Source organism: Mastomys coucha, unplaced genomic scaffold, assembly GCF_008632895.1.
Source record: "Mastomys coucha isolate ucsf_1 unplaced genomic scaffold, UCSF_Mcou_1 pScaffold22, whole genome shotgun sequence".
Classification (NCBI taxonomy): domain Eukaryota; kingdom Metazoa; phylum Chordata; class Mammalia; order Rodentia; family Muridae; genus Mastomys; species Mastomys coucha.
The window spans coordinates 154,807,271-154,828,643 of NW_022196905.1; the positions used below are offsets into that span (position 1 = coordinate 154,807,271).

The following is a 21,373-nucleotide window of genomic DNA, read 5'->3' on the forward strand; positions in this document are numbered from 1 at the left end:
CCCAACACCCTATCCCCCTGAACACTCTGACTACCCCCCGAACACCCTGACTACTCCCCAACACCCTATCCCCCTGAACACCCTGACTACCCCGACCTCTCCCCAATACCCTGACTACCCTCTGAACATCCTGACTATCCCCCTGAACACCCTGACTATCCCCCTGAACACCCTGACTACCCCTCAATACCATGACTACCCCCCAACACCCTGACTACCTCTCAATACCCTGACTACTCCCTGAACACCCTGACTACCCCTCAACACCCTGACTACCCCCTCAACACTCTGACTACCCCTGACTATCCCCAACACCCTCCCTGCTTGCAAGGCTGATGCAGGCTTGGGTGAAGCCCTGGGCACCTCAGGATGATGGATTTTTCAGTACACACTGGTTCAGATGTGGTACGTTGTGTGTCTAGATCTTGAGAAACAACTATAGTTCAAAGAAAAAGGTAAAGTCGCTGGCACCAGGCCGGCAGGGTGACTCCCTAGCAAGGCACAGGAGAATGGAGGCTGTCAGGCTTCACTGACAACACACTGTGAGGAGAAGTGGTCTGTGGGCTCCAGGATACACTGTGGACAAGGGTTATGTCCAGCCAAACTGACCTCAAAGGAAAATGGTAGAATACTGCTATTGCAGGGCTCAGAAAGCACAAGGAATGTCCCAAGCAGAGGGTTTCTCCCAGAAACAGCTGGAAATAAATCCAAGTCAGACAACAGGCAACTGAAGCCCAAGGCTGCCAGTGCCAACACATACACACACACACATGCACACACACACATGCACACACACACATGCACACACACAGAACCAATCTGACTGTCATGAGAAGGCAGGGGTGCACGCAAAGGAGGCTTCCTGCTGCAGCATTTTCTCTGTCCAATCACATTAGGGCAGTGACAGGCCTGTGATTGGACAGGAATAGAGAGGTGGAGCTAGAGTTGGAGGATGAAAAAGGTCAGAGAGAGCAGGAGGAGAAGAGATCATGGAGGCAGACTATGAGCCAGACCCCACGTGGTTATACCACCAAGCAAAGGTTTTTACAAAATAGATTAATTGGATTAGAATATTGTCTTTATTATTTGGTTCTGAAATTATTGTATTGGCATCTTGTAAATTGTGATTTTATTACTATATAAATCTGATTGGATATTAAGGCCTTAGGAGTCATGCTTTACTTACCAGGTCCTAGGAGCTATTTGGAAGAATGATTGTGGGGGTGTATAAAGAGTTGCATGTGAGCGAGATGTAAATAGCTGGGAGAAAATCACAAGAGCCCGCAGGGATATGGTGATGCCTGGACTGCACCAGCTCAAGAACGTGGCCCAGCGGGAAATTGAGTTTGTGGGGTGGATTCACTTTTTAAATATTCCCGAAACAGCTTCTAATCACACAGATTACTGGACCAACAGAGGACAGTGGCTACCTGCCAAGTTCAGTGCCTGTAATGACCGGCACTTGAATGGAAAGGGTCCACCAAACCTTGAGTGACAGCTTTCATGAGCAGAGCCTCGGCAACACTCGCCTCACTGTAGCACATACACAGTTACACTCTCAGCTTGCTGAGAGAGGTGGAGAAGAGCAGACTCAGTGCCCGCTCTGTTCACTCCCCACCGGAGAAATCACAGAGCCTCCAGAACGTGAAGGAAGCTCACTCCACAGCTAAGCAAAGAGAAAGTGACAAGGAGCCTGGTGAAAGCGCAGAGCCAGTGATGGAAGAACAATTCAAGAGTTAGTGAGGAGCATGGTTCCTAAGACTAGGGCAGCTTTGAGCGGACCCAACTCTTTCTTTTCATTTTGTGTATTTGGGTGTTTTGCCTGCACGGACCAAAGGACTAGGAGTTAGACTCCTTGATCAGCAGACAGATAGGGAGAGGGGCCATGACTAGGTAATGATGATGTTTCGAATGAGAACTTGAGACAAGCATCACGGCTTAGAACAAAGATCTTGTAAGCTTTTGTCTCCCACTAGCAGGCCATCTGCTAATGGACTGGTTCGACAAGTTCAGGGCTGTACCAGGACAAGTTGTGTGCTAATCAGCCATCCCATCTTTCTTCAAACTGACACTAGTTAGGAAAGGAAAACAAAACCCCTGCCCTCAAGGAGAAGCTAGACCCTGGCTTTCCTCCGTGAGTGTGCCTAAGTGTCTCCTCACCAGTACTAAGGCCTTTCTTTACTTGCTCATTCTGTGATCGAGAGAATTCCCAACTGTCACCTGTCACACAAGATCGCCCCTGCCTTTTAACTCTTTTACTGGCAAGAATCTAATCCAGACCCTTACCCTGTAGTGTCCTCAGGGGCCAAAAGAGGGTATCAGATCTCCCAGGACTGGGATTACTGAGTTGTGAACTGCTGTGAGGGTGCTAGGAATCAACTCTGGGTCCTCTGGAAGAGCAGCCAAAGCTGGTAACCACTGAGCCATCTCTCCAGCCCTTCCCTTACACTCCACCATTCCCATAGCAACTGTACTATGAAATAACCAAGTAATAGCCTATGTAAAGTACTCCAGGAAGCAAACAAGAAAATGACAGCTGGAAAACCCCGTCACAGAAACCCTTTCTGCAGTCAAGAATGAATGCTAGGATTGCTAACGGGTCGTAAAAGGAGGCCATGAGGCCTTCTGTGCCTTCTGGTGATGAGTGTATTACTCACATCTGCAGATACTCACAACTGTGCTAAGCCTGTAAATTAAATTATCAACCTACATGAAGAACGTGACATGAAGGGACCCTGAAAGCCATGAAACACAGCCTACAAATCCTAGTGAGCCAATGGAGTTGGGGGTAGAAGAGGAATGGGAGGGGAGGTGGGGGAGGGATGCAGGAGGGATGCTATAGAGGACCTGGGAATACAAAGCATCCAGAGACAACCTCAGTCAGGCACTTGGGACGGTGAGGAGGGGAGGGAGGCACTGTCGTGGGGAAGGGCCAGGCAAGGCTGATGCAAAAGCATAAATGCAAACACCCAGTGCCAGGGCCACGTCACTGGGTGACCAGAGGACTGAAGCCTAGGAGTCGTGAGCAGGACCCACTGCTCCATCTTTCCTACTGAGTTACTGCTACAATTCAAAAGCGGAAGAGAAAAGCCTTGCCCTAAATGACAAACCGAGTTGTGGAGCCGGAAGGGCTCGGCGCCTTTGTTTAGCTAAACACTAATCCCCAGTTTCAAACCTTTACTCACACTGTGCTTTTGAGTAAGGCACTTCCAACAGTGAGAGTCAGGTGGGGGTGGTCGAGTGGGGGTGGGTGGAGGGAGCACCTGTCACTCACTGCTGGGGATGCAGGGTGGTGCTGCCGCTTTGGGAGACTTGTCCCGCGTGACAGGGCCATCACACTCCTTGGTGTTTACCCAAGATGCTGAAAACAGACACAAAATCCTGCACATGGATGCTCGCAGCAGCCTTATCCCTAACCGCCCACTTATGCATGTAGTCAAGATGGACTAAGAAGCTCCAGCACACAGACAGTAGGCACACAGAGCATCCATTACTCAGTACCAGGGAGAGCCGAGCTACCGAAGCATGCAAACATCTACAAAGCTTGAAAGGATACTGCCAGGGGAGCGCGGTGGTCATGCCACTAAGCCCAGCTAAGCCCAGTCCTCGGAGGGGGGAGGAGGAAGGGAGACCCCCTCAAGATCAAGGCCATCTTGGGCTACATAGTATCAAGCAAGACTATCTCCAAAAAGCAAGCCACAAAAGCCTATTCCTAGCAGAAAGAAGCCGACCTGGAAAGGCCTGTGCTGAATGCTGCGATTTTGCAACATTCTGGAGAAACAAAGTTCTGGAGAGTGAAAGGGTCACTAGGTTGAGGTAGCAGAGACGGGAGAACTGAGACCAGATAGTCCTGAAGCTGGAAACCACTGCATGTGACTGGGCCATGGGAACAAGACATGAGGCGTTTATCCAAATGTACAGACTGTCCACACCAAGGGGCACGCTAACATGAACTGCGTACTAGGGCGATGGGGCTCGCTGATGTGATGTTTATACTGCTCCACTGATGGTGGGACTGAGCAGGAAGAGGTCAAATAGAAATTCAGTATCCTCCCTTTGTTGGGCTATGAACCCCGGTGGCACTCAAAACACAAAGCCTGTGGAGTTAGCATTCTGTCTAAGCTCCACCCCACAGTTACCTGGCAACAGCCAGGTAGTCCAGGCCCACTATAAAAGGGGCTGCTTGCCCACTCCTCGCTCTCCTGCCCTCTTGCTCTTCCCTCCTCCCTCTCCTGCCCTCTTGCTCTTCCCTCCTCGCTCTCCTGCCCTCTTGCTCTTCCCTTCTTGCCCCTCCTCCCTCTCCTGCCCTCTTGCTCTTCCCTCCTCGCTCTCCTGCCCTCTTGCTCTTCCCTTCTTGCCCCCTCCTCCCTCTCCTGCCCTCTTGCTCTTCCCTCCTCCCTCTCCTGCCCTCTTGCTCTTCCCTTCTTGCTCCTGCTCAGTCGCTCTGCCGGCTTCCCCTTTTCTCCCCCACCTCTCTCCACATGCTCATTGGCAGCCCCTACTTCTCCTCTCTTTCTCTCTGCCTTTCTCTGCCTCTACTACCCTCTTAACTTCCCTCCCCATGCCCTGAATAAACCCTATTCTAACACTATACTGTGGCTGGTCCCTCAGGGGGAAGGGATGCCTTGGCATGGGCCCACTGAGGCACCCCCTCCCCCCATACCTCACCACACCTCCACAGAACATATTCCTCCCTTCTCTTTATCTTTTTATAAGCACAAAGCCATGGAAATGAAATCAGAAGCTGAGTGGGGAGGCTCACATCTGCAGCCCTAGCAGCTGGAGAAGAAGAGCAGGGTCTGAAGGTCCAGGTCGCTCTCGCTATACGGCAAGGTCCAGGTTAGCCTTGGCTACACGAGACTTCCCCACAATCAAATTCAAATCAACAAAACTAGCTTGATTCTGCCAAAACTTGCAGCTCTCTCATAGCCTTCCTCCTGGCAGGCACAACTCAAGCCTGTCTTAAACCACCACCCATAGGCATGGTGATCCCAAGCCTGTCTTAAATCACCGCCCATAGGTATGGGGATCCCAGAATGCTTTGCTGGAGAGGGGGCTCAATAGGTGGCTACTGATTGGGTGAAAGTAACATATAATTTCTGAGAACCAAATAAACAAGGGTATTAAAAATTAGATTAAGCTAGGTATGGTGGCACATGCCTTTATTCCTGGCACTTGGCCTCACTTGGTGAGTTCTGAGGCCAGCCTGTTCTACATAGCAAGTTCCAGGCTGGTCAGGGCTACACAGTGAGACCCTGTCTCAAAAATAAATGATAAAAAGTAAAAACTAAGCTGGGCAGTGATGGCGCATGCCTTTAATCCCAGCACTTGGGAGGCAGAGGCAGGCAGATTTCTGAATTCAAGGCCAGCCTGGTCTACAGAGTGAGTTCCAGGACAGCCAGGGCTACACAGAGAAACCCTGTCTTGAAAAACCAAAAACAAATAAATAATTAAAAAAATAAAAACTAGATTGGTGATGAATATGTCATCTACAAGTCTCTATCCACAGACACTTAGAGTTGGACTAAGCCTGTAAATTAATTACCAATTAAGAAGCATATGGCATGGGCTGGAGAGATGGCTCAGTGGTTAAGAGCACTAACTGCTCTTCCGAAGGTCCTGAGTTCAAATCCCAGCACTCACCTGGTGGTACACAACCATCTGTAATGGGGGTGAAGAATACAGGAGAAATGTTATAGAAGATCTGGGGGATACAAAGTAGCCAGGGACCCACCTGCAGGTCATGAATTACAGCTGTGCCTTAAAGGCAGCCACTGCCATGCCCAGGATCCTTAATGGTTTAAATTTAGTTCTACATGTTTTATTATTTCTTCTTCATAAAAATGACTACTCTAGGGGCTGGAGAGATGGCTCAGTGGTTAAGAGGACTGACTGTTCTCCTGAAGGTCCCGAGTTCAAATCCCAGCAACCACACGATGGCTCACAACCATCCGTAATGAGATCTGATGCCCTCTTCTGGGGTGTCTGAAGACAGCTACAGTGTACTTACATATAATAAATAAATAAATCTTAAAAAAAAAATGACTACTCTGACCTAACAAATTGTTAAAACACGAATAGCACAAGAACAGACAGACTTATGCTGGGTACTTAGTGTAGAACAGCAAGCAGTAGAAGAGGGCCACGCTATGGCATGCATACACGTCCCATGCAAAGAAAATTCCACAAGGAGAAGGTGCAACAGCATGGGGTGGGGGAGCAGGACAGAGGCATGGGATGCTGAGCTTGCATTCAAAGTGCCTTCTGCAAGTCTCATCTGTAAATGGAAACAGATTAATGCCACAGCAGGGCTAAGGACCGCAAGGCAGCCCAAGGCAGCCCATGCCTGGCTCCAGACCTAACTCTCAGAAGCCCACACTCAGAGGCTGAGGCCCACGGGGACACAGATCAGCACCCACCTGGCTCTGCAGTAGCACTGGGAACCGTGTTGACCAGCTTGCCATACTTGTCCCCTCGGGCACGCAGATCGAAGTAGACGCTGCCTGTGTGACAGAGACAGTTAGGAGTTTAGTGTTTCCCTCCGAGGCAGCACAGAGGCAGCATGTCCAAGAAGTCTAAAGGTCACAGGCAGGTCCAGCTCAGCACAGAAGATGGTGCTCAGCCCCATCAGGCCAGAACTGAAAAGAGAGGGTGCGGCCTGGTTAACATCACCTGGGCGCAGCATGGCCAGGTACAGGGCTGAGAGCACGCTGAGTGATCTCTGCAAAAGGTTTCCATAAGTCCATTTAGTAGGGAGAAGGGAGGGAGGAAGGGAGGGAGAGAGGAATGGAGGGAGGGAGGGAGGGAGGGGAAGGAGAAAATAAAAAGCCTTAAAGGACATGCCTATAATCCCAGGAAAACAAGTTCAAGGCCACCTAAGCTACATAGAGACCGCTATCACTACAACAAAACAAAATAATCGGTTACACAGAGAAACCCTGACTTGGAAAAACAAACAACAAACAACCAACAACAAAACCCCCACTCAGCTCTTCACCTTTTATTTGCATGCTAAGTTAAGGACACTATTCTTGGGGCTGGAGAGATGGCTCTGTCAATAAAGTGTCTGCCATGCAAGCATGGGGACCTGAATTGAAATCTCCAGCCCACATAAAGTCAGGCAGGGGGAGTGTATGCCAGTAACCCCAGCCCAGGGCTGGGGGGAGATCCATGAAGCTCACTGGGCAGCCAGCCTAGCTCAATCAGTGGGCTTTAGGTTCTGTGAGAGATCCTGCTTCAAACCTAATGTCAACACCTACCTCAGGCTTCTGCGGCACCCTGCCCCGACACATGTGCACACACATGCATGCACATGCAACACATACAGAACTCTACACAACAAATCCACACACTGACACCAATCTCTGCCTAGGCATCTTCCACACCAACACTGCCTACACTCTGCATGTACCCCAGATGTTCTTCTGAGATGCCTATGACCATCCACCTCTTCAGACTGAATGAAAGACCCTCTACCAGGACAGCCTCCCTCTGACGAGGGTGAGCTTCCAGAGGCAGGAGATAAAGGGTCTGGGGGAGCTGGAGCCGGCAACAGCACTAACTGCTTCCACTCCCAGCCTGCAATCTAGCTCCCTCCCAGGAGGGCAGTACTCCAGCTAGTGTGTCCTTACAGAAGCAGTGCACCTCTGAAGGCCATCAGCCTCTACTGTCACTAGAAACCATGTACAGGAGCAATACTCGCCCATACGGGTGTTTCTCTTCCCACCATTTTTCTCAGCCTATCTGCCTACTGACTCATACCTGTGCTAGCCTTCCTGGGAACACTGACTAGCCTTCAAAACTCTGTGTTTTCAGACCAAGGCAGCTCTGTGCTTGGCAAGCAGCGCCAGGTGCCTGCGCTTCAGTCCAAGCTGTCAGGGAGACAGTGCTCTCTGCAGGGAGAGGAGAAGGTAGGGTGGCTTAGAAAGCACAGCCGGGGGCTGGAGAGATGGCTCAGTGGTTAAGAGCAGTGACTACTCTTCCAGAGGTCAGGAATTCAATTCCCAGCAACCCACATGGTGGCTCACAACCATCTGGTGTCCTCTTCTGGTGTGTCTGAAGAAAGCAATAGTGTATTCACATACATAAATAAATAAATAAATGTTTAAAAAAAAAGAGGCTGGGCGATGGTGGCGCACGCCTTTAATCCCAGCATTTGGGAGGCAAGGGCAGGTGGATTTCTGAGTTCGAGGCCAGCCTGGTCAAAAGAGTGAGTTCCAGGACAGCCAGGGCTACACAGAGAAACCCTGTCTGGAGAAAGAAGGAAAAGGGGGCAAGCAAGCGAGCACAGCCAGCTAAGCGAGCGGCGTCTGGGCCTGCCCGAGCGCCCTGCTTGTGAAGGGTCCACTACTGACCTAGACCCCTACCCTTGCACCCAGGCCAACTAGCCCAAGACGCAGGCAGAGTGGGGATAGGAGACAAGGGCCAGGCGAGCTGCCTCCTATATGCACACACTCTGAAATGCTCAAAAAGAAACTGCCTTGCAGACAGGCAGCATCCATCCTTTGCCTTGCTGAGGTCACCAATTTGCTGAATAGACTGTTTTCACAAATAGTTCAAAGATCACACACTGCAGCTAAGCTCTGTGGAACTGCCATAAAGCCCAAGCCACTGCAGTTCGAGTGAATAGAAGATATCCCGAATTAAATTTACAGTAACAGGAAAAGACTGCAACCCAAGGGCAGCCATCATTAGACACGACACGCCTTTAATCCCAGGAGAGGCAGAAGAAGGCTGAAGGAAGGCAGGTGGATCTCTATGAGTTCCAGCAAGAACTACACAGTGAGATGCTTTTTTGGAGAAAGGATGGACGGACAGACAGATGGAAGCATGCACATGCACATGGCATTCACCCCTGGATAGCGGCAGCCAAGAAAGCACCTTGTGTTCTCTGAAGCAGGAGCCCATGGTCACTTTCTACCCCACGACAGCAATTGCCCTGCACTGGAATAAGCTGGAAATGGTACCTCGGTTTTTTCAAATGGTTTCTTTGGGGACAAATTCCAAATATGCCAAAGTAGACAACACAGAAACGTCAGTGCTTCCCTGTGTGCAGGCCCTGGCATGTCACCTCCACTGTGAGACGAGGCTCTAGGAGATGTGTGCCCAGGGACAAGGGCCTGGCTCCATACTTGGCCCTTTACCTGTGCTAAGCACCTCAACTCTTCTGTACCCGCAGCCTGGCAGCTGTGGGGAGCTATTGAGTGAAAACTTGGAAAGGAAAAAGATAAATTATCCGTGGCCAGATCTGTCCACAGAAGTGGAGACAGCCAAGCTAAGAAGGAAGCTCACCTTCTGCCATGGTGGACCAGCGAGAACACCACAGGAAGTCCATTCTTGGGAGGGCTCATGGGAAGGAGCAGGGACTTGCCAAGCACACGCAGAGCTTTGGCACTACATGGGTCAGGTGCAGTAGGTACATTTGTAACCCCAGGATCCGGGCGGTAAGGCAGGGGGATCAGGGGAAGCAGATGCAATGAAGGTCACCCTCAGCTACATAAGTTGAAGACCAGCCTGGGATACAACAGACCCGATCTCAAAAGAAAGAAAAAAAGCCAGGGAAGGTATGGCTGAGGCCTCTGTGCGATCACAGGATCAGCCAAGCATAAACTGCCAAGACACAGGGAACCCCAGACATAAGGCAAAGGCAGAGCGGGAGGAGGGGGTCATGCCAACAATGCTGCAGGACTCAAGTGCCCATGAGTCACAAGGAAAGAGTGGGGCCTTGAGGTTAGAGGTTCTAAAAAGCTATAACCACTAACAAGGGTCTTGACTCCATTATGTGGACAGACACCATCCTGCCAAGGGCAGGGCACCATCAGGAAGGATAAAAGCCAGGTTTCACAACACACTGGAGCACCATCTATTTGCAGACTCATGCTGCTATGAGGAGGGGTGGCTAACTCTATTCTGGGACGAACAAGGTATGGTGGTTTTAATAAAAATGGCCCCCAGAGCCTTATAGGGAAGGGCTCTACTAGGGGGCATGGCCTTGTTGGAGGAAGTATGTCACTGGGGATGGGCTTTGAGTTCATTCTCTCTTCCTGTTGCCTGATGATCCTGACGTAGAACCCTGAGCTAACTTTCTATCACATGTCTCCCTGCATGGTGCCATGCTTCCCACCATCACAATGGACTCTGAAATGTAAGCCAGCCCCAATTAAATGTTGTCCTTTAGCTGGGCAGTGGTGGTGCACACCTTTAATCCTAGCACTTGGGAGGCAGAGGCAGGCGGATTTCTGAGTTTGAGGCTAGCCTGGTTTACAGAGTGAGTTCCAGGACAGCCAGGGCTACACAGAGAAACCCTGTCTCGAAAAAAACAAAACAGTTGTCCTTATAAGAGTTGTCTTGGTTATGGTGTCTGTTCACAGCAGTAAAACCCTACCTAGGACACAAGGCATGCTTGGAGATGAATAGGCCAACAGGAAGGGACAGTTTCCAGGGGTCCTGTCTCCAGCTGTTCTGAAATTTCCTCAACAGAGATGGCAAGGTGGCTCAGTGGTAAGAATGCTTGCTGCAAAAGCTGAGGATCTGTGTTAAATTCCCAGACATCCACATAAAACCCAGATGTAGCTGGAACAGTAAGTTCAAGCTTAGCGAGAGACACTCTCAAGAAGTGGGGTGGAGGGGAGTGCTGGCTACCATGGCACAGCTCTAGCACAGGTCCCCGCTCTACAAACTGGGGTCTGAAGATCCACTCGGCTGCCTGAGTCTGGATGAACAAATGCCGGGTGGCCTCCTGGAGGACACACTCAGCCATGGGCACGGGACTCCTGGTATCATCCTTGCTAAGCTGGTTTTGCAGTGTGGTGCCTCAGTGCCAAGTCTGGAATGCTGCTACTTCCGGGATGAAAGGAACCCTACCAGCCATGTGGCCAGCTCCTAATCACCTGTGCCCTCAGCACACGTGTGGGAACGAGGACACTGTTGCCCTTGCTTTTCCACATACTACATGTGGGAGGAGATCCGGAAGCTATCCAGGATTCTGTCTCAAGAAACTACTTTGTGGAGGGAGAGTCGGGTGAGGAGCTCCCGGATGGCTGGTGAAGGTGTTGGGGCGGTGGCCACACGGCAGGCAGCCCGGTGCCCAGACCAATTGTGTCCAGGAGGCGAGGGCAGCATCTTCCACAGTTCTCCCAGCACAATGACCACCAACCAGGGCAGGCGACCAGCCTGAAATGGAGGAACTGCTTAAAACCATGTTAGGTTGTCTCTACCTCATGTGCTGGCTAGTCCTATGCCAACTTCACACAAGCCAGAGTTATCTGAACGGGAGCCTCAGGTGAGAAAATGCCTCCGTACGATCTAGACTCTGGGCATTTTCTTAATCAGTGATTGATGGGGGAGAGCCCAGCCCAATGTGGGCGGTGCCATCCCTGGGCTGGTGGTCCTGGGAGCTCAGCAGGCTAAGCAAGCCATGGGGAGCAAGCCAGTAAGCAGCACTCCTCCATGGCCTCTGCATCAGCTCCTGCCTCCTGGTTCCTGTCCTGTTTGAGTTCCTGTCCTGACTTCCTTCAATAATGAACAGTGATATGGAAATGTAAGCTGAATAAACCCTTCCCTCCCCGGCTTGCTTTTTTGGTCACGGTGTTCCCTGCAGCAACAGAAACCCTCACTAAGACACCTGGTGTGTGGTTAAGTGGCTCTGCCATGGTAAAGACTCTGCATAGGGCCATCTGCTTCTAACTGCTCGGCTGAGTGGCCTGAATAAATATACACTGCCTTCATAGCATTTAACATACCTACATTACACACTCCAATACACACACGCACACAAGTGCGTGTGCACATAAAACGGGGTAGGGAGGGACGGATAGAGGAAGACACCTGACCTCCTCCTCTGATCCCCCAATGAATGTGTGAATATAGGCACAGGCCCCTGCACACCCACACACACACACACACACACCCACACACCCCTAACCCTGACATACATGATTTCTCGGGCTGGAGAGATCAGTGGCTGAGAGTACTTTATTCGTGCAGAGGACCCAAGTCTCATTCCTGATACCCACATGGGGCAGCTCCCAACTGCCTGTAACCTCAGCCCCTGGCTGCCTCCCTCCAGGAGCACACGTCAGCGCACACCTACACACACATAAATATGAACATTTTAAAAATGAACTGGACCAGTGCTGCGGACACGGCACAAAGCCCGCACAGCCTGCACTCCTCAGCCCCAGCGTACCCCGCACAGCCCGCGCTCCTCAGCCCCGGCGTACCCGCACAGCCCGCGCTCCTCAGCCCCGGCGTACCCCGCACAGCCCGCGCTCCTCAGCCCCGGCGTACCCCGCACAGCCTGCGCTCCTCAGCCCCGGCGTACCCTGCGTCTCACAAGTCCCCAGCGTCCCCCAGAGGTTAGCTTTCACCTTCCTGCTACCTGTGGCTGTAGAGTAGGCATGGCCATGAGCAATGATCCCTTTGATGAAAGAAATGATCTGAGGTATGTTCTCAGTGACTCTCAAGTACACCGTTGGCGGCAGAACCTGGGAGGAAGCAGAGACGCCGGCACAAAGGTGACTTCCAAGCTCGGGACCCAGGCACAGACTTAGCAAGACGGGGCGGCAGCCATCCTAAGTCATGATCGCCATGATGCCCCCAGTGAGCCAACTGGCTTTTCCTGGGTGGTTTCCCTACAAACTCTCAACAGACAAGGGCACTGGGGGAGAACAAGGAGCCAGACAGCTAGACCTTGGTGCCAGGAATGTGTCTGACTCTGATAGGAATGCATGATAAATCGGAGTTCTGGCAAGGGTACAGGCTGACTTATTCACACAGGCTCCTTCAGGCCCTAAGGAGAAGAACCCTGCTCATCCTACTGCCCTGGGACCAGCTCCCTCCACTAAGCTCATCATGGGGCCCACTCTGCAGACCTACATTTGCTCCCTTTCTTTAGCCTTGACACCACGGGGCCTGTACTCAGGCACTAGCAACTGACGGCTCTAGATCATGCCAGTCAGCTACCACTGCTCCTTTATGAAGGGTAAACCACAGCTTACCTTCAGGGCTGCCATGTCTTGTTTAAATTCTTCCTCAAAAAGACTGGCGAGAGAAGCGGGTGACACGTTCATCTGCGCAAGGTCAGACAAGGACATCAGCGCATCTGCGAGACCCAGACCCATCATGGCAGACCAGACCACCCTGCAGACAGGATGGTGGCCACATGCCCCACTGGGGCTCAGCCTCAAGATCTGAGTGTTCATTTTAGGGTGTTGAATCTACCCTAAAGCTCAGTGATCAAAGAGCTTATGGGCCCTGCCCTCTGGGTACAGAGACAAGTGGGTGAATAGCTGCCCCACTTCTACCGCGTGATAAACCAACCCCACCCACCACGAATGCAGCAAGCATCTACTCCAAAGGACAAGAAATGAGTTTCTATCCACCTTACACATAGCAGGAAGAAATGGTTAAAAAATTAAATCAAATTTTAAAAAAGCCTTACAGGGGCTGGAGAGGTGGCTCAGTGGTTAAGAGAACTGACTGCTCTTCCAAAGGTCCTGAGTTCAGATCCCACCAACCACATGGTGACTCACAACCATCTGTAACGAGATCTGGTGCCCTCTTCTGGGGTGTCTGAGAACAGCTTCAGTGTACTTATGTATAATAAATGAATAGATTTTAAAAAAAGGTGTGAAATATTATTGGTAAATGGCTTTAATCTCAGCACTGGGAGGCAGAGGCAGACAGATCCCTGAATTCAAGGCTAGCCTGGTCTACACAGTGAGTCCCACCTCAACCAAGGCAACACAGCATTACAAACAAACAAACAACGCAGGTTTCATGCACACCTTGTACAAGAATCCACAATGTACCTCCACTCAGCAAGCATTTATATAGCACCTACTGTGTGCTGGGCCTGCCTGAAGCACACCCAGCTACCTTATGAAGCACGCCTCCTTTTTCATGAGACATCTCTGCTCCAGAGAATCAGGATTCTCTGTCAAGTTTCTCAGTGGCACTGGTGGAGCCTGGTGGCCAACAGACTGACAGGGCTCTAATGTAGTGGCCACAACCACTGAGGCTGACTTCAAGGACATGGGTGGCCCAGGAGCTTGCTGCCGCTTCTTTCCAACTCTGTGGCCCCAGGACCATCACTGAGCCACAGTGCCCAGCCTGCGGTTTACCCCTTAGGCTTCTGGGAATATGGAGTGTCCAGGGAAGACAGATGTACAAGCACTCCCGAGTCGCTGAGCAGAGATGGAGCCCGGCTCCCAGTGCAGTCACGCGCCCTCTGTAGGGCACAACACACTCCCCAAAAGCATTCTGAGCTGATCTTTACCCACTGTACACATCTATCTGTTTTTGTTCATATCTGCATGTATTTCTACTGACTTTCATTTTTACTTTGATTTTAATACCTTTCACATTCTTCTTCTTCTTCTTCTTCTTCTTCTTCTTCTTCTTCTTCTTCTTCTTCTCTTCCTCCTCCTCCTCCTCCTTTTTTTTTTTCAAGACAGGGTTTCTCTGAGTAGCCCTGGCTGTCCTGGAACTCACTCTGTAGACCAGGCTTGCCTCAAACTCAGAGATATGCCTGCATCTGCCTCCCAAGTGCTGAAATTAAAGGCATGTATCACCACCATGCCTTTTTTTTTTTTAACTTTTTAATTTTATGTATCTGGATGTTTGCTTGCATACGTCTGTGTAGCATGTGCATGCAATACCCAAGATGACCAGAAAAGGGCATCAGATCACCTGGACCTGAGTTAAAGATGGTAGAACTGCCATGTGGGTGTTGGGGGTCAAACCATGGCCCTCTGGAGGAGCAGCCAGTGCTCTGAGCCACTGAGCCATGTCTCCAGCTCCCCACTTTCAGAGTTTTAACCATATGATCATTCACAGCATGGTTTATATTTTCCAATCTTTTCTATTTCTCAGTTTTCCTCTATAAATGGATCTGCATTAGAAACATAGTGAGAAACCCTTCCCCACAGGAAGCCACAGAAACATCCTGGGATTTCTGCGAGAAAACTAGGGCTCCACCTCTCTTATATTTAACCTCCGATCTGTCTTAGATTGGTTGTGTAGAATGTATCTAACATGGGTTTGTATTTTCTCCAGATGGTTACCCAACTGTCAACACCATTTACTGAATGATCCACCTCCTCCAACCCCAGTGATCTGAAATGCCATCTTTTATCATAAAACAAATCCCCATTAATTACTTTGTGTATTTCTGGACTCTGTGCTATGCTCTGTCATCTGTTTGTTCATGCTCTGTACAACAGTGTCTGACTGCAGCAGCCTTTGTCTGGCAGAGGGCAGAATGGGCTGGAGAGATGGAAGGCCGACAGGAAGAGGGGGCAGATTCAAGACAAGAAAATCGAAGCCAGGTGTGAACCTTTAATCTGGGCACACAGAAGTCAGAGGCAGGTGGAACTCTAGGCCAGCCTGGTCTACATAACAAGTATTCTGTTTCAAAAATAAAGAAGAAAAGAGAGAGTGTGGGAGGTATTAACATCCCACAGGCCACAGAAACACAAAGGATTGGGCAGTTTCACAGTAACCCTCAGGTGTGAAAATGAGCAGAAGCTCTGAAGAGCAGCAGGTGTGGTGGCTAACACCTGTAAACCCCCCCCCCCACACTCAGGGGGTGGGAGGTTGAAGGGTGGAGGCTAGAGTTCAAGGTCATCTTCAGCTACACAGGGAGTTAGAAGCCATGTTGGGCTATATAAAACCTTGCAAAAGCAAAGCAAAAAACAAACAAACAAACAAAAACCAACCAAACAAACAAACAAAAAAATGTAACATAAAACAATACAACACAGACCAGGCAGTGGTGGCACAGGACTTTAATCCCAGCACTTGGGAGGCAGAGGCAGACGGATCTCTAAATTCAAGGCCAGCCAGGTCTACACAGAGAAACCTTGTCTCAAAAAACCAAACCCAAAACACACAAACAAACAAGAACTGCACAAACACTTCAGAGGATGCCTCCTCACTGGAAAGGCAAGGTCAGGGAGCCGGGAGAGCCCTCTGGTGAGAGTGGCATTCAGGGCACAATGCCCACTCACCAGAAGAACCCAGAGAGCCCCTGACCTCCTACATGCTACTTGGGCTACCTTCCTCCTCCACCAAGTCTTCCGAGCACGCTGGTGTGCCCAGACTGGGGAGGCACTCAACCTGTGCCGGAAAGACATGCTTTCTACTGTAGGCTGCAAGCGCAGAAGCTATGCAAGCACACCATAAGAAGGCCCTGCCTACCACAGAGCTGAAGTCAGAAGCCTGGGGCTGTGGGCCCACTCCAAGGCCCACACCATCTGAAGGCTCTGGCTTACCACACATATTCCTGTACAAATGGGGAAAAAATTAGTCAAAGTGAAGGTCCTGATACCCTGAGACAGCCAATGAGATGTCAGGGAAGGCGTGAGGATGCAGAACCTGGTAGGCTGGGGGGATATGCATTCGATGACCAGCCTCTAGAGGCACCGGGCGGGGACTCTGGGAGGATGGCTCTACCACCACCTCAATACCCTGCCACTGATGCCCACCTCCTGACCAGGAAGGACACGAGTGGTCATGTGAGCTAGTGTCCTTGGGTCTGGAAGGTTCACACTGGAGGAGTCAGAGGGAAGTGCCATAATTGGCACAAACCTATACACAGATGATGTAAATGGCCGGGTAGCTTGGGAATCTGCATAAAGTTAATACAGATGACCGTATTTCAAAACCGGCTAAAAATCCCAAAGCAGAATGTGTGTGAATGCACGAAGATGGTTTGCAGAGATCATGGTATCCATACATTCTTTTGGGATATCTGTGTCTCTGTGTCTGTATGTCCTTCTTGTGCTTTTTCATTGGCTATTACTATTATTATTATTATTATTATTATTATTATTATTACTATTACAATTGTTCTGCTTGTTTGTCTGTTTTGTCCTATTCTGGTTTGATATTTTGTTCTGTTTTTAGATATCCATTTGTTTTCTAATGAGAAAAAGGATGTGGATTTAATTGGGTGACGTGAGGAGAATCTAGGAGGAGCTGGGGGAGGGAAAACCATAATCAGAATATATTATATGGGAAAAACTACTTTAAAAAGAAAGAAAAAATTAAAAATAAATAAGTAAACAAGAGTACAAACTCTGCCTGCCTGGCGCAGAGGCTGTCCCCAGCCTGCTGGTGGGGGACACATATGCACCCCCTGGTGGTCAAGAAACAGACTGCAGTGGGTTTCTGAGTTCAAGACCAGCCTGGACTACAGAGTGAGTTCCAGGACAGGCAGGGCTACACTGCAGCACTCCCGTGGCGAAGCCAACCTGGGCTACAGAGGCCAACCTGGGCTACAGGATAAAACCTTGTGTCTGACAACAAAACAAGAAAACATGGAAATGGGGCATCAGAGCACAAGGGTGTCCAAGGTCAAAGTCAGGGCCCAGGGGGTCTTGGTAGAGCTGGAGCGAGGTACACATCACAGGGAGGGATGGGGACAGGGGTCAGAGGACAGTGGACACCACTGGAGGGGAGGCTTCTCCACACCTCCATTGACCAAGCTTTCTTCACTGGGAAAAAGGTGTAACTTGCCACTGTTTCATTGTGTTTTGTTGTTTTGGTTTTTTTTTTTTCTTTTTTTGGAGACTCCCTTTCTTTGGGACATATAAGGGTTACAAGTATTAGGAATACATGAAAGTAGACTAAGGCTGGAGAGATGGCTCAGTGGTTAAGAGCACTGACTGCTCTTCTAGGGGTCCTGAGTTCAAATCCCAGCAACCACATGGTGGCTCACAACCATCTGTAATGGGATCTGATGCCCTCTTCTGGTGTGTCTGAAGACAAATACAGTGTACTTTTATATAATAAATAAATAAATCTTAAAAAGAAAGAGAAAGAAATTAAGTAAGTAGACTGCAGGGAGCGGCCGCTCCACCCCCAGCTTGCGGGTCAATGTGAGGCTACTTACCTCGTTAGCTCTCTTGATTATTTTATCATCCACGTCGGTAATGCTCATCGCCATGACTACATTGCATCCAAACACTCTGGTCAGGATCCTTCGGATAATGTCAAATCTAACATAGGAGCTGAAAGGAAAACATTGCTGGATTGTCTTCAACACACAGAATCAACAGCATTAATTTACTTACTCTATTTTTGGTTTCTCAAGACAGAGTTTCTCTGTAATTTGTGCAGCCCTGGCTGTCCTAGAACTCACTATGTAGACTAGTCTGTCCTCAAACTCAGAGGACACCTGCCTCTGCCTCCAGAGTGTTGGGATTGAAGTCACCACCACCACCTCCCAGCCACTATTTTTGTGTGTGTGTGTGTGAATTATCTGTTTTATTGCTCTTTTCTTACTGTAGAGTCAGTGTTTCACTATTTTATTTTTAACCTAATTTTTGTTGTTGTTGTTCCTTTTTGTTTTCCCATACAGGGTTTCCCTGTGTAGCCTGGCTGTCCTGGAATGCCACCACTGCCCAGCTCTTAAAATTATGTTATTTTTGGTTAACTTATTTTATTTCAAGTACATGTGTTTTGCCTGTGTGTATGTATGTGCATCATGTGTGTATTTGATGGTTATGAGCCATCATGTGGGTGATGGGAGAAGCTTAGGCCCTCTACAAGTAAGTACTCTTAGGCATTCTGTCTCTCTCCAGGATCCAATGATTACTACTACTACGGTGTGTGTGGTGTGCATGCTGTGTATGTGTGTGTGCATGCACACGTACACACACACGTACATGTACACTAGAAGGCAGATGTGCAGAATGTATGCTGAGGTCAGAGGACAGTTTGCAGGACTCAGTTCTCTCCTTTCAGCAGGTGAATCTTGGGGATCAACCATAGGTCATCCAGTACAACAGGCACCTTTACCCAGAGAGCCATCTGTGGGCCCCATCATCATTATTCTTGAAGATAAATGTGTTACAATGTAGCACACTATTGTGTAACTACCAAACTGTATACTACAGTTGATGCTTGGTCCATCAGGAACTAAGCCAAGTACCTTCTTACAAACTGGGTCCTACCTAGAGGCTCAGAAGGGCCTTGTGAGAAGCAACAAAAGCAATCACATCAGTTTCTGGATACTTGTACTGCTGTTTTTAAGACTCAAGCTGTTGAATGAGTTTGTATCTATTTAAATGTGTAAAAATTCCTTTGACACAGAAGTCAAATATCAAGACTGTTTCCTTCTTGTTTTGAGACAGGGTTTCTCTGTACTGTCCTGGCTGTCCTGGAGCTTGCTCTGTAGACCAAGCTGGTCTCAAACTCACAGAGATCTATCTACCTGCCTTTGCCACCAGTTCTGGCATTAAAGGTATGCGCCACCACTGCCCAGCAACAAGAGCTTTTTATCATTCTTGTTCACTTTGGTTTTCCATATTATCCCAGTGCTGGGAGGCAGAGACAGGTGGTTCCTGGGGACTCACTTCCCAGCCATCTTGGCCTATTTGTGGACTTCCAAGCCAGAGAGAGATTCTGTCTCAAAACAGACAGGGGATAGCATTTGAGGAGGACCTCTGAGGTTGTCTTCTGGCCTCCACACTTGTGTTTAATTTAGGTCTAAAAATACCCAATTAAAACTGTGAAAGAGCCAGGCATATATAAATATACATACATACATACATACATACATACATACATACATACATATGTGTGTGTGTGTGTGTGTGTGTGTGTGTGTATACCTGGCGCATAATTCCTTCACAGCAGCTCCTGAGTGTCCAGACCTAAGCAACGGGTATGCAACTCCAAACAGCTATAAAGACCAGAGAGCCCAGCATTCCGGCATCTCACAATTCCCAGAATCCAATCATCACTCAGTTCATTTAACAAGCTAACAGTTTGCTCTCTGCACAATAACGCTCTGGCTCTGACTTTGTCAAAGGTTCAAATCTAGGAAACTCACCAAGCATGGCCAAGGTGGGCATGATCGTACACAGTCGGTCCACAGCTGTACCTGGGGACATAATAAGATCCACCATGTATGAGATCTGCAAGAAGGAGCCCTAAGCTTCCCCTAACAACCTTCACTGAACACGCGCGGTTTTTAGGTAACGCACTGGGGAGCACAGTTCAGGCTTTCAGGACTGACTTGCCCCTGCGCACCCTCCCGCCCCGCCCCGCCCCTCCCCTCCCGGCGCACGCACCAGGAGACGGCGTCCGAGCGGGCCACGATCAGCGGCTCCTTCCTGCCTGTGAGGCTGTTATGCACCTGCACGCCGGTGTCCTGGCCTTGCGGCCGTTGCCATGCCCGCCCTCGCCGCCCGAGACCCAGCGAGGCCCGGAGCAGCGGAGCGCCCAGCCAAGGCCGGGGCGCCCGCAGCATGTTCGGGAGAGATCCAGCGAACCGGCGGAAGGCAAAATCCTGCAGGCCAGGCCCCGCCCACTAAGGGCGAGCCCCGCCCACGCCTCCCGGGGCTCCGCCCACTCCAGGAAGCCGCTACACTCTGCCTGGAGTCTGACAGTGTTTTGGCATTCGGGCCAGGTGGCAGCGGAGAGGCGGGAACCCACGGGCCCTTCTTTTTAGCGCAGACCTCGGTGCCTTTCCTTATGGGTAAATTGATCCCGGTGTACTTGTTTGTGTCCGCCGCTGGAACCTGGTGGGCCCTGCAGTAGTTTGTACCCAAGCGAGCACAAGATATGTGTATCTCAGCACACCACTCCCAACACACTATACAGCACAGCTGCGATCATCATGTCCTCATTCAAACACCTCAATAGGTGTGCCTTAACACACACTCTGCCCCATCACACTTACAGCATGTCTGCAAGTACTTTGCCACAATCAGGTAGATGTAGATCAATACTACATACCAAACTGCCTGTCTGCAACCCAGTACTCACAGTATTTGCATACTTCCTTCTGCCCCGTGGGCTTAGAATGAAAGAACCGCACCAGGAAATTACCCTTTCCTTAAGAACACGTAACTGGAAATGTCTGCTGGAGAAATGGCTGTCCTTCCAAAGGACCCAGGTTTAAGTCCTAGTTTGCCCATGGCTACTCAAGAGTTTGTAATTCTTGCTCTTGCCTCTCTGTCTTGTCCCTTGCCCTCTTGCTCCCCCTCTCCCCATCCTCTTCCCCCTCTTTCCACGCGGTCATGGCTGGCCTCTACTTCTCTACTCTCTCCCTCTCTCTGCCTTTCTCTGCCTCTACTTCCCTTTTAACTCCCCTCCCCATGCCCGGAATAAACTCTATTCTATACTTAAAAAAAAAAAGCTTGTAATTCTTGTTCCAAGAGGGTCCAAGGGTTCTTCTTCTGGACGCAGCAGGCACGGCATGCATGTGGTCCGCAGACAGACATGCAGGCAAAAATACCCTTACACAGACGATAAATCATTTAGTCAAAATAGTGAAATAGTGGCATCCGTCTATAATCTATCATCCATCTTTGGGAGAGGCCGGGCAGTGGTGGCACACACCTTTTTTTTTTTTTTTTTT

At 49.8% G+C, this 21,373-nt stretch overlaps 1 protein-coding gene across 5 annotated transcripts in view; it reads right to left on the minus strand.

The window, feature by feature from the left end:
• Cars2 (cysteinyl-tRNA synthetase 2, mitochondrial) overlaps window positions 1-21,373 on the minus strand; it is a 44,786-nt gene that overhangs the window by 19,224 nt on the left and 4,189 nt on the right. For 3 of the 5 annotated variants that reach the window (XM_031339030.1, XM_031339029.1, XM_031339031.1), the window contains exons 1-6: window positions 20,082-20,308; window positions 19,841-19,891; window positions 17,897-18,014; window positions 12,999-13,070; window positions 12,380-12,485; window positions 6,420-6,503 (exon numbers count right to left, since the gene is read on the minus strand). In XM_031339030.1, coding sequence (XP_031194890.1) covers window positions 6,420-6,503; window positions 12,380-12,485; window positions 12,999-13,070; window positions 17,897-18,014; window positions 19,841-19,891; window positions 20,082-20,260 — 610 coding nt within the window. In that variant the 5' untranslated portion in view covers window positions 20,261-20,308. Of the gene's footprint in view, window positions 1-6,419; window positions 6,504-12,322; window positions 12,350-12,379; window positions 12,486-12,998; window positions 13,071-17,896; window positions 18,015-19,840; window positions 19,892-20,081; window positions 20,309-21,373 lie in introns of those variants that run through there. The other 2 variants (XM_031339032.1, XM_031339034.1) reach the window with 2 other exon arrangements.